This window comes from Euphorbia lathyris, chromosome 5 (genome assembly GCF_963576675.1).
Source record: "Euphorbia lathyris chromosome 5, ddEupLath1.1, whole genome shotgun sequence".
NCBI lineage: Eukaryota > Viridiplantae > Streptophyta > Magnoliopsida > Malpighiales > Euphorbiaceae > Euphorbia > Euphorbia lathyris.
Genome location: NC_088914.1, coordinates 64,163,064 through 64,176,784, shown reverse-complemented (window position 1 = coordinate 64,176,784; position 13,721 = coordinate 64,163,064). Strand labels below are relative to the sequence as shown.

At 35.3% G+C, this 13,721-nt stretch overlaps 1 protein-coding gene across 3 annotated transcripts; it reads left to right on the top strand.

Moving 5' to 3' along the window:
* Nucleotides 1-3,821: 3,821 nt before the first annotated feature.
* Nucleotides 3,822-11,143, top strand: LOC136229445 (pentatricopeptide repeat-containing protein At5g65560). Of its 3 annotated transcripts, none has more exons than XM_066018238.1 (5): nucleotides 3,822-7,005; nucleotides 7,602-7,723; nucleotides 8,261-8,355; nucleotides 8,455-8,540; nucleotides 9,886-11,143. In XM_066018238.1, exon 1 carries the CDS (start codon nucleotides 4,022-4,024, stop codon nucleotides 6,764-6,766), a length of 2,745 nt encoding a protein of 914 aa, XP_065874310.1. In that variant the 5' UTR covers nucleotides 3,822-4,021; the 3' UTR covers nucleotides 6,767-7,005; nucleotides 7,602-7,723; nucleotides 8,261-8,355; nucleotides 8,455-8,540; nucleotides 9,886-11,143. The 3 variants fall into 3 exon arrangements, with proteins under 3 accessions (XP_065874310.1, XP_065874311.1, XP_065874312.1); XM_066018239.1 differs by having other exon boundaries at nucleotides 3,822-7,009; nucleotides 7,606-7,723; XM_066018240.1 differs by lacking the exons at nucleotides 7,602-7,723; nucleotides 8,261-8,355; nucleotides 8,455-8,540; nucleotides 9,886-11,143 and having other exon boundaries at nucleotides 3,822-6,125; nucleotides 6,175-6,399.
* The last annotated feature ends 2,578 nt before the right edge of the window (nucleotides 11,144-13,721 follow it).

Genomic DNA, 13,721 nt, shown 5'->3' with positions numbered 1-13,721 from the left:
GTTAAGTGATTTGTCCTTTATTGTAATTTGTTAGTTAAATTTTGAGATGATATAAATTCATCTATTTCCTTTGTAAACCCTAACTTTTTATCAATCAATATTATATCTTCTTCCTTGTGAAGTTTGTTAAGGTTTTCACCTTCAACAATGGGGATTTCATTATTCCTATGGATTTAGTCCATAAATTGGGATTAACTCCTTCAAGTTTAGCTTGAGAAGAAATATATTTGTTAGTTTACAATTAAAACTAACACGTCCCGAAACCGATCCGTATCATCGTATAACTCTTACCTCCACTAACCTCCCAACTCCTACACAAAGGTCTAATTGAGTGGCCATTTGATTTAACTATTATTTGGTGTTACAGTTTGCTGTGTTTGCTATTAAAAAAACTACATTTTAGGATTCTTTGTTTTCGTAAAAAAACTACTTTTCAGCTTTAAAAAGTAAAAGTGTCTATCCAAACACCTAGAACTCTCATTTTTAAGTGAAAAAACAATGAGTAACCAAACAACCCTAGTTCATGTTAATATTGCCCATTATGTATACAGGCTATATAATCGATTTCACACATATTTCTTGATTGTCTGATAACGTTAAGTGTGTGGCATCAATTGACATTGACGAATGGCATTCCACAACGAGAAGTGATGGATTTTGCAAGATGGTGGCACGAGATGGTGTCCAACGGATCTCCGGAGATGGCTGGTAATTAGGTCACGGTCCTCTGGTTTGTCTGGCACGGGAAAAACTAATTAATCTGGGAAAAACGACAGCTGATACCATCTAAAGTCGCATCTCGTCAAGATAGCTTCCTCAATTCTTAGTGGCAGGCACAACTTCGCAAGAACGAAACAGATTCGAATACTCCAACAACACATGGAATTGAGTGGATCCCTCCAATAGTAGCATTGAAATTGAACTTCGACGCCTCTGTTCGGGCCAGTAAAAGACAATTTGATTTTGGTGCGGCTCTGCGAGAAACACATGGAAACTTTGTGACAGCCAGATATGGATCCACGACAGTTATATTTCATCCGACACTTGCAGAAGCAATTTCATATCGGGAAGCACTTAGTTGGGTAAAAGATAAATGAGACCAAATAGTTGAGATCGGGGGAGATACACAAACTGTTAATCACTCGTTACTTCAAGAAGAGGGGGATGATCTTTCGGGTTTAGGAGTAATATTAGCTAACTGTCCTGTTTTAGCTAACTCAATTCCTAGATGTAGTTTTCACTTTGTTCGTAGAAATGCCAATCGAGCGATTGATGAAGCATGCGGCTTAGGACTAAATACCTCTTCTGTAATTGTAACATTTAATATCCATCCATCACTTGTAAGGCTTATGGTTGATTTTTAAGTAATATTCATTATTCTTTCATGCAAAAAAAAAAAACACCAAACCACCTTGAGCAAGGCACAATGACCCTGTTTGGTAAAGAGTTTTTTTGGAGTAAAATTAGAGGTTTGAGCCACATTAGAGGTTTTGACTAGTCAAACATCTAATAGTGGTGTTTGGTGAAGTGATATTTGAAAGAGCTTATTTGATCCAAAAAGCTAATTTTGAAAAAGCTCGTTTTATGAGCTTTTTCAATTAACTTATTGCTTCATCTTTTTTTTTTGAATCAAAACTGACGCCTTTCATTAAAACGAACAGGATTGAAGGTCCTGTTCAAAAACTGATGTTAGCCAAGAAGGCTTTACATTTAAGAAAAAATAATTAGCATTGGAATGGGATTGCCTAGTGACTACATGAGCAATCCCATTCGATAATCTAGGAACATAAGACATCGAGAATCCTCGATTGTTTAAAAGTAACTCTTAACAGTCTTGTATCACTAACCCAAACTCAGATAAATCGTTTGTATGATTCATTATGGCATTTATTACCACTTGCACATCCGATTCAATCTCAACTCTCCCCCATGGACTCCCTGTAGCCCATATTAGACAGTCTCGTACGGCTAGAGCCTCAATCATTTGCGGGGTGAAACTTCCTGTTCTAATTCGACTCATATAACATAAGAAATTGAATGTGCCATCTCTCATTACTGTACCCATTCCCCCCTCATTCGGATTTCGAAAAAGTGCCCCATCCGTATTACATTTAACAAAACCAGCTCGCGACCTCCTCCATCTTGTCTCTTGAATCTGCTGTTCTGAGGTAGCCGCTAAACGATTTCTATCATTCAAAGATAGAGTTGCAACATGTCTCTAGACATCCGCTGATCATGAATCTACCGTCGAAGCGAGAACTGCTGGTCGCTGGATCACTACTGGCGTACCTATCACCATTGGAGTTGTTGCTCGCTGGTCATGTATGGGTCTGCTGGTCGTTGGAGCACTGCTGATATAGTTGTCATGGTTTGGTCTGATGATCGCTAGTCGTACTTGGGACTGCTGGTCGCTGGTCACATGGCTTCTGTAAAAAAATGGATCTGCTAAAACGGTTGCATCGCCAATGACCTACTGGCGTCCTGTGTTGCATCTGTCAAAAACAACATCTGCCCCACTTAGTTGTTGAGGCGACATAACAACAATTTGATGATTCATGTTGCCCGCCATACCTACAACCCCCCTTCCACTCTTCTCACCTTCAAGCTGTCGTGTTCTATTAGGGTCAGACGTGTCTGGTTTCGAGGTGCAAGTTCGTCCTGCCGTCCTCCACTCAGTCAGGTACAATTTGCTTTGCCTGATGCATTCCGCTGTCGTGGCTGTGGTTCCATTCCATAGCTGATTGTTGCTCTGTCTCCAGATCGTACTAAGTTCCAGCACTCTCTTCTCAAGCCTCTCCATACCTCCTACAAAATTGTCTGACAATAGCCATTGTAGGACCGTATGAAAGTCTCCTTCCGGTTGAGATACTCTCGCCTCCCTCTAGCAACTACCTGCAAAAGAACAAAGCGAGAATAAATGTCTACACGTCTCCTCCTCCTCCCTAGAGATGACACATTTTGATGGGACCATAACGTGCCTTCTGATCAAATTTGCTCTAGTTGGTAGGCACCCTGAACACAACTTCCAAACAAAAGCTTTCCACTTATGTGGTATCAATAGTTCCCATATCCTCCTCCAGCCTGCATCTGGCACACTACCATACACTATTTGTTCAAAAGCTTTATAGTCAGACTTAGAAGAATATCTACCATCCTTCGTATGATTCCACATCAAAATATCCTTCGTGTCCCGAATTGAAAGAGTAATAGCAAAAACCTGACATGCCTCCTCCTCACTAAGGTATCCATTAACCTTATCAATGTCCGATTCCTTTGATCCTTCCATAAACAAATCAGATACCCTCATTTCTTCCATGCCAGCAATACAGAACGAATTAATGGTAAACTTTTGTAATGAAGGGCCCATGGGTCTCCCCAAACTTTTATTGACTTACCATCCCCCACCCTCCACCTTATCCCTAGCATAAGCAATTCAATGGAACTCCAAATACTTCTTCAAACAAAGATAGGATTGTTATCTAATTTGGAGGATAAAAAAGTGTTAGTAGCAAAATATTTAGCCTTCCATCATTGCTTTTCCAAGAGTGACAAATTAAACAGATGGAGATCTGTGAACCCCGTTCCCCCTTGGTCCTTACCCCGACACATGATAGCTTCATCTCTTTTTACGGTAGTTTTACATTTTAATCTTAAATAAATGATTTACCATGTCCTTATTTACCATTTTACACCTATTAACAATCAGCTAAGTCTTAGCTAACAAGTTCACACAATCCGATAATCAGCTAAATTTTACACCTATTGCCATTTTTACAATTAGCTTGCTTTACTTCCACTCTTTCAAATAAGACTGGAAAAGGAGGGTTTTGCAGCCCTTTACAGCCCAAAAATTGGTGAATAGCTCCTTATGCCTGAACTAAGCCGCCACTTCCTCTTCCACCTTCTTCTTCAATTTCAAGTTTCATAACAGCGGCTTTATTCCTATTTCGCTGTTCTTTGTCTCCGTCTAATCCAAACGATTCCAGTAAAAATGCGCCCAAAATCTTAAGAAATTGCCTCCATGAATGGAGGCTTCTTCACCTTGCGATCCTCCAAGATGAGAAAATTGCCAGTCATTATTCTCCCTGGTGAGTCTTCAATCCTCCTTCATCACCATCTTATTAGAAAACTATTTTCCACCTCTTCAATCGCTTCTCTCCCTGTTGATCCAGAACCATCTGATCTCTCATGGCAGCTCCTCTCAATCCTCTCTCATTCAAATTGGCAGAAACACCCTTCTATCCGCTCTTTAATAGCCAACATATATCCATCCCATGTATCTTCTCTCTATAGCAGCAACCCTAATCTTGATCCTCGTATTGCGCTTAATTTTTTCCATTTTATAGCGCGAAAACCTGGATTTAAACATAGTGCCCAATCTCATTCTTTGCTTTTAAACATTTTGATTCGTAGTAAGTTTTTTGGCGTCTCTGAGAAAATCCGTATTTCCATGATTAAAAGTTGCGTTTGTTTGGATGATGTGCGGTTGGCATTAGATTGTCTAAGGGAAATGAATAGAGATGACAATGAACTAAAATTTAAGCTCACTATTAGGACATATAATGAGCTGTTAATGATGTTAGCGAGGCATCTATTGATTGATGAAATGAAGAGAGTCTATGCAGAGATGCTGAATGATATGCTTGTCCCGAATATATATACTTTAAATACTATGGTTAATGTCTATTGTAAGATGGGTAATGTTGTTGAAGCTAATTCATATGTAAGTAGGATTTTGCAGGGAGGCTTGAGGCCAGACACATTTACTTATACTTCCTTGATATTGGGCCATTGCAGGAATAAAGATGTAAATAGTGCCTATAAATTTTTTTTACTGATGCCAGAAAAAGGTTGTCGAAGAAATGAGGTTTCTTACACAACCCTTATACATGGGTTTTGTGAATCTGGAAGTGTTGATAAAGGTATTAATTTGTTTAAGAAGATGAGGGAAGATGGTTGTTTTCCAACTGTACGTACTTATACAGTGATTATAGATGCATTGTTCAAATCAAATAGGAAACTGGAGGCAATAAATATATTTAGTGAGATGAGGAAGAGTGGCTGTCAGCCGAATGTTCATACTTACACCGTGGTGATAGATGCAGCATGTAAAGAAAGCAAGTTTGATGAGGGTAGAGGCATGTTAGATGAGATGATGGGGAAAGGGTTGGTTCCAAGTGTGGCTACCTATAATGCATTGATTGATGGGTACTGCAAGGAGGGAATGATGGAGGCTGCAAGGGATATTTTGGAGCTAATGCAGTCCAATAACTGTATCCCAAATGAACGTACATACAATGAACTAATAAGTGGTTTTTGCAAAATGAACAATGTGCACAAGGCAATGGTGTTGCTTAGTAAAATGATTACGCATAGACTGAAACCAAGCCTGATTACGTATAATTCATTAATCCAAGGGGAGTGCAGAGTAGGTCATTTAGATAGTGCTTATAGGTTGCTCAATTTGATGAAAGAAAATGGTGTCTCTCCTGACCAATGGACTTACAGTTTTCTTATAGACAGCCTTTGTAAAAATAAGAGGATAGCAGAAGCCTATGATTTGTTCAATTCTCTGAAGGAGAAAGGTTTGAAGGCAAATGAAGTGATTTATACTGCTTTGATTGATGGATACTGCAAAGCTGGGAGGGTAGAGGATGCTGATTCTTTGCTTCAAAGAATGACCACTGATGACTGTTTACCTAACTCATCTACATATAATGCCCTTGTAGATGGATTTTGCAAAGAGCGAAAAGTGGGGAAGGCAGTCTTCTTGGTGGAAAACATGGCACAGAAAGGTGTGAAACCCACAGTTCAGACATATACCATTCTTCTTGCAGCAATGTTGAAAGGTGGTGAGTTGGACCATGCTCATTTGGTTTTCTCTCAAATGGTTTCCTCAGGGCATGAGCCTGATGTGTATGCTTACACTGTATTTATTCATACATATTGCAACACAGGGAAGTTAAAAGAGGCAGAGGCTATAATAGCTAGGATGATAAAGAAAGGTGTTATGCCTGATTCATTGGTATGTACACTGTTAGTTAATGCATATGGACAATTGGGATTATTAGATCAAGCATTTGATGTTCTCAAGCACATGTTCAATACTGGTTGTGATCCCTCTCGTCATACTTATGGTTTTCTAATCAAGCATCTCTTGAAGGAAAATAAGAGTGATGCAAGAATTGATTTGGTTCCAAATGTGTCCTTGGTTGATGTTGCTGATGTGTGGAAGATTATGGAATTTGAAACTGTAACCAAGCTTTTTTGGAAAATGCTGGAACATGGTTGTTCACCTAACATTAACACTTATGCAAAACTCATTATAGGACTTTGCAAAGTGGGGCGCATTGGAGTGGCCCAGAGATTATTTTGTGATATGAATGAAAGAGGAATCTGCCCCAGTGATGATATATATGATTCTCTTTTTAACTGTTGCTGTGAGCTCAGAATGTATGGAGATGCATTGAGACTGTTGGATGCTATGATGGAGAGTGGTTATCTACCGCTTCTGGAGTCTTCAAATTTACTTGTTTGTGGTCTGTACAATGAAGGGAAGAAAGAGGAGGCTAAAACAGTTTTCTGTAATTTGCTTCAATGTGGGTATAATAATGATGAAGTAGCTTGGAAAATTCTCATTGATGGCTTACTAAAGAATGGCCATTCTGATGCATGCTCTGAATTTTTAAGCATCATGGAGACAAGGAATTATCAAATTCATCCTCAAACATACAAGCTTTTAATTGAAGGACTTGATGTTACATAGCTCTTAGTGTCTCCACTCCAAGGATAAATGCTTGTCTCTTTCCTTGTTGCTTATTGAGATCAGTACATACAACTGGAACTTTGGATTTTTTGGGCACTTGATTCCAAACAAGTTTCCAGGATTTATTAATTCAATTCAAGAATGATGAAGCCTGTCAAATTTGGAGTGCATGTTTTATGGGGAAATTACAAACTATTGGATGTAGCAGCTGAATAATTTGCAGGACGGAAATCTAAGAGGCAAGTGACAGTGAACCTCTCAAATTTTATTTTCTTGTTCCTCTTACTTCTATTATATCATTGGATTATTTCTCAAAAGACGTTATATGCAGAATGAAAATGAATGTAACTAATTGCATTTTACCAACTTTTGTTAGAACTGCATTCTTGGATAGTAGCTATACTAAATCATTTGTCACTGTTGTTGGAGTAAAGACAGTCTCAGAACCTCAGTCTAGTCTCTGTTCAAAATGAAAACTTAGATGCAGTTGATCAATTATTTATCATACTTAGTTTGTTATTCTAGGTGATTCTTCCTTGAGTGTGTTGCTTGCTGAGTTCAAATTGGGGTTGTTGGGGGTTTAAAACTGAGGAAGGATATAGGATGAACAAATAAATGACAATTTTATTTTGTAAAATTTTCCTTCCAAGAAATGATGTATAAGTATAATTCATATTCGGTAATAAAACTCTTTGTAGAAAAATTTGAGCAGTTTTCTGTTTGTTAGTCCCTTTTTGTGCTTAAGATTCAGGGTTTAGGGATATAGGAAGACTTTGTGTTTTGTTTTGTTTTTCAATGTCTAATATTGGCATGTTCTCATTTGCTACTTTTACAGGAAGGTGTTTCATGCGAGCTTGAGTGAGTGGTGTTTCAGCATTCTTGCTTCAGTAATGGAATACCTGTGGAGACTATAAGTTACTATTTTTTATGCAGAAGGCAAAGGATCTCTTTTGGATGGTATGTGACTGTTGTATATTAAGCATATGTTTTGAGTTGTCCCATACATTAGTTCCTCAATTTATCTTTCCGATTCTCTTTCATCACAATTATATAAAATTTCCTTCATGGTTCATGGTAACTGCCTAACTGGTTAATCTGCTAAACTTTCATGTAAAAGTCAAGTTTCTGATTCAAGATGCAGTCTGAACATGTTTTACCAGACACACACAAACACAAAATGAAATATAGAAGAAGAAAAGTTCCTAGCTAGAATCCTAGAAATGGTTTTGTTTGAGTGTATTGTAGTTCTTTTTTCTCTCCTATAAAGACTTTCGTCTTGTTGTTAAGAGAAACCCATTGTTGTTATTTGTCAAGGGGAAAAGTTGTTCTGAGTATGAAGGAGCTTGTCTGTGTCATATCTTTTAGTATATTGAATTACTAATTAATTGGAGTGGTTCTTTTGGGTAGAAACGATGACTAGGAATGTTGTTGCATTTTTTTATTTTGTTTTATTTTATATATTTTTAGTGAGAATTGTTTCCTTTGCTTGGCAAGGTAAAATTCCATCCAGAGGCTGAGTGCCTGAACAGGAGAAGTCAGTTGTAATAATATCCTGAAGAATGTCTAACCTCTAAAGGGGAAGCGAGAAGGTATATGCAAATACTGATAGTGTACAACTATCATTTACTTTAAAGGTTGAGTTATGATTGTCCCATTCCGTGATATTTTGCGACACTTTCCTGTTACAGGACTTGAGCATTACCAGCTGGGCAGAGCTGCAAATTGTTGTTCTGCATCGTGACAAATCAAAAGCTACTACTGGGCACATCTTCAGGTACTTGTATGAATGAAATTGTCCAAGGAATATAAGAGTGTAAATTGTCACTTGGTAGTAGTGGTTATTAGCAAAAATAAGAATCTACAGTCTTTAAGATCAAATTATGAGAATTAGCTGTAGGAAGTTCCAGGAATTCTATGCTAATTATTTTTTGTTATTCATATTCTAAGCTTTTGTTATTTGACTCGCTTTGATATTCTTGTCAATGATGGAATCATAGCCTCTCTAATGATTTAGCTCTAAAACATGATTGCATTACAGAATCATCTGAATTGGAAAGGAATAAATATCAGTTTTTGTATTTACTGCTAATTCCAAATCTAGACAACCAGGTGGACCTGAACTAACTTCTCCAATTCAACCCAAGCTCAAGTTGAGAGCTTTTTTCCCAGTTTGAAAATGGGATTATTTCATAAGCATGTTTCCAAAGCCTAAAAATAAAACAATCTACTTGACCTTCACATTAAAATAACAGTATAGTGTTTGGTTAGGATTGTAAAACTGCAGTTATTAGCTGTTTAGGTGCAAACAACAGCTGTTCTTTTCACAAAATGTTCTTTTCATTTATTTAGTTTCTTACAGAATTATCCTTGGTTTCCTTTCTCAATTAAGAGGGTGTTTGTTTCATCTTTTTCAATCTCCTGTTTGCTGTTTCACTCCTAAAAAGAGTTATGAGACTGTTTGGTTAAAATAAAAAAACAGCTCCCGTTTGCTGTTCAATAAGGAATCAGCAGCAAAATACTGCTTTTCTATCATCCCTCTACTGTTAGCTTTTTCTTCCCTTAAATATCCTTCAAAAATCAACATAAAACCTCTCCTTTCTACTTTGCAGGATCGCAGAGTAGATCCACAAACCTCTACCTTCATTCTTTTTCCTTTCTTTCTCACAGAATCCTTGCATATAGTCGCATACGTCTTTCTCTTTGAACCCTCCTCCCAGCCTCAACGCAGTGAAGAATTCAACCCCCTTTTTCTCCTTTTCCTAATTACACAGAGACATCTATCTCCTTTGTCTCTTACACTTGTTGCCCAAACAATAATGAAAAAGAAAATGGAGGAAAGATTAATGTTTTTGAGGGTTTGTTTCTCATTATCTGTATTAGCCACCTGAATTCCTTGCGAACTTCTATTAGATTTCTCTTATATCGTTGTTGGTCTTCCTTTTATAATCTATTGAAGCTCCATTGATGCTTCTTCTGGTGTTGTTCTTTTTCTTCTAATTGAAATTTTCTTTTGAAATTTACTCTTACTGTATGTGTAATCTAATTGACATTTCTCTCCATTACAATTTTTACAAGTTCTCCACCAAAGTGGTTCTAATTTTTCTAAATTCTGGTGCAAGGTTGGGTTCCTGTAAATAGGGAGGAGAATGAAACATCACCACGAAAGCTGTTTTCTACAGGTATCAGTATCTTACAAAGCTTTAGACGTAAATATAAATTTTTGTACTTATCTAATCTTATGGTTAATGTAATTGTCAAGCTCTTTGGTATCATGAGCTATACTTCGAAGTCCCATACACCAACTAATCATATGGTAAAATAGACATGGTTGTTTTGGGTAGAAAATAGCATATTTCCCCTCATTTTGATGATCCAATCATGGGATATGAATAGAGGATTCTTCCTCCTGTCCCTATTTATTTTTGTAACTTTGTTCCATGACAGAGGAATACATGTTCCTGTTTTACTTTTCCTTTTTGCTTCTAATTTAACACATAATTAAGAAGAAAGGTTAATTGAAACAATCACATAAGATGCATGGCTAAATTATATCCATGACGACTGAACTTTAATCATCTTCACGGTATGAACACTAAACTTCAAAACATAACATAAAAGTCATACAACTTTACACTTTCTAACATTATGGCCGTTAAACTTCAATTAACGCTTCAAAATGATTGTTGACGACCTTAAAATGGAAATGACCAAGAATTGAAGTTGTTTAGAACCACATTTACCATGGAACCATGTTTTTTATTTTTCCAAAACCACCATTTTCGGAGCACTCTCTCTAAACATTCACTTTTTCTTTCCTAACCAAACAACACTTACATGACTTCAAAACGAAAACGTCGAATTAAAGTTGTTTACAATATCATCAATTCTTGGAATTTTCTTTTTTGAGGTCATCAACGGTCAATTTTAGGCGTTAATTGAAATTTAGTGGTCATAATATTAGAAAGTGTAAAATTGAGTGACTTTTATGTTTCGTTTTTGAAGTTTAGTGACTATAATATCATTTGAAGTAAAGTTCACTGCTGCCAATGGATATAATTTACCCAAATATGCATTGTGATGAACTTTGTATTTTGTTTTTGTTATGGGCAAGATGCAGGAACTCTTCTTTGTTCTAATACTCGATTTCCTTCAATTATTCGCTTAAGCCATCAAGGTGAGACGAGCATGATTTGAGTTGAGCTATCATGTCTTAGGTTAGCCAACATAGGAAATTTTATGATCGCTATTTTTGTTCAAATTATAATGCTACTATGTCAATTGTTTGGTGTATGTTCCGACGTATTAAAAAATAATCAAATTTGTAAGGCATAATACATCATTTGCTCCTGAACTTATTCAAAAAGCTTGATTGGCTCCTGAACTTTCAAAGAATCTCGATAGCTCCTTCAGGTTGCATAAAATGTTCAGATAGCCATCTGAATTTGCCTAACATGTAATCAATTAATATTAGTTTACAAAAAAAAAGTAAGCTCCATGCGGAAGATGGGTTGCACACGTCTTAAAAAAAGTAAGACAATCAAAGCCAGAATATACGATTCTAATATTAGAGAAGACATTTTAAAGTTGAGTAAGTAAGAACCTTTTTTTTAATCTATTCTATGAATTATGTAATAACATCAAGTTTAACACCAATGGGTATTTGGCTATTAACTAGATGTGCATCAATAAGACCAACATCAATTATCATTTTAGAAATGTATGTCTATTGGGATAGAAACAAGCTATTTGGCGATCTTGCATACTCTACACCTTGGAAGTACCTAACTTGAGCAAGATCTTTAATTGTGAAAGCCTTGTCTAATGCTACATTGACTTTAGAGATTAACATTTTTAAAGAACCAGTAATTAGAGCATCATCGACATAAATAACAATCACAAGGAAATCCTCATTAATTGTCTCAGTGAAAAGACAATAATCATGATAAGATTTTACAAAACCAAATCAAGCAATTTGCTAATAAATTCCTTATACCATTTCCTACCAGCCTGTTTTAACCTATACAACAACTTGTTTATAGACTTGCCCTTTTCTGCTTTTGTTAGGAGTGGGTAAAAAACAGACCAAACCGTTACCCGAACTGGAAACCGAAAATCCGAATCGGAAAACCGGTTAACCAAATTGATGGACATGGTTTAGGTTTGTATATATTAATTATAATTGGTTATGTTTTGTATTTTAAAAAACCCGATGGGTTTGTTTAACCGAACATTTTATATTATTATTATTATTATTATTATGTATTACATTTTTACTTTACATGTTAATTAATGTACTTTATTATATGTACGATTATTTTTTAATATTAGTTATGGTATGTGTATTTATCGAATTAAGTTACGTTTAAATGTAACTTTAGTTACGTTGTATGAATTAATTTTGTTTTGATATTTAAAATAATGTGTATTAAGTAATTATTGTGGTTTAAATATTTAGATAAAAAATATAGTTAATTGTTGTTTTGGTTAACCATTATATTTAGGTTTCGATAAAAATATTTCCATTTTTTTTTCATATTTCCATCTTTTTAACTAATAAATATAATAATTGAAATCAAATATACAAAATAATTATAAAGAAAACACCTCATATTTGCCAAACATTAAAAAAAATTGTCTCAATATAAAATTAAGGGTTTTTTTTTTTTTTAAATTCCCACAATTAAAATAAGATACTACAAACTTTAAACCATATGCGGAGAAATTAATCTACTAAAAAATATCAGTTTCCATACATAAAACTTCTCCCCCCATTGTTCACATGGGGTTTGAAGAGTTTGAACACATCTATGGTGAACCAAAAGCTGAATGGGCAAAGAACTCTGATTCATGTTCGACTCCATTTCGTCAACTTTTGATGCATATTTTTGCTCCAGATTACTAGGACATAAAAATTCATATTACCGATTTTTTCTCTAAATATTTTTGAGGCCATCAAATCAACAATGGAGCTTGAGGACAAGGTAGGCTTTATTTTTTTTTCTCGATTGCAAGAATAGTTTTTCATCCTTAGTTTTCATAGTTTTTTTAAAAGGAAGGAATAACAAAACTTTCTCTAGATAATTAATGGATATAATTAGTATAAGACGAATTGAATGTTTCAGTTTTTATATATCTATTATAGATTGAAATTTTACTGATATGGGGATTTTGTTTGGGATAAAAATCAAATGAATTTCCACGTCATTGATAAAAAAAATAGTTTCTGCATTTATTTCATTCTCTGTACGCTTCCTCCAACAGAAAAACAGAAGGATTCAGTGGACATGGTGAAGCAGTGGGAAGCACTATCAATTAGATTGCTAAATGTGAGATGAATAATTTGTTAGCTGAACGAATCAAGGTATTTTCATAAAATTTAGTCTCTAACTAACTATGATATTCAATTCAAATCCGAATCCTAAAAAAAAGTCACTACTTATAAATAAGGTTTAACAATGGTAACAAAATTTTACTGGAATTCCTAGACCATCTCGTTGTGTACATGGAAATATTGTTGCCACTAATAAACATTATTACAAGTAGCGATGTGTCATAAATCTCTTGGTTAGTAAGAGACTAAATTTTATAAAAATACGTTAATTTGTTCTGCTAACATATTATTCATCCATTTTTTCCCTAATAGCATAAGCAATCTAATTGACATTAGCATTTCTCATATAAAAAAATGAAGTTCGGAGCAAGGGTTCAATAGGTCACTTTAAATAAGTTTAAGAGTTCAATATGTCCCTTTAAATAAATTAAGTGGTCAATATGGGACACTTTAAGTAAGTTTCTAAAGGAGTAATGAGATGATCAGTAACTTGAGGATGCAATCAATTTTGTATTAAGCCAATAGAAACAGATTGAATAATACGAACTTCCATTGATTTTGACTTCAACGTCATAGTAATATAAAATTTAAACATTTTTATATCAAAAAAAATTTCGTTCAAAG

Excerpts from the sequence above, each read along its gene's own strand:
- LOC136229445 (XM_066018238.1), top strand. The coding sequence starts at position 4,022 with ATGAATGGAGGCTTCTTCACCTTGCGATCCTCCAAGATGAGAAAATTG.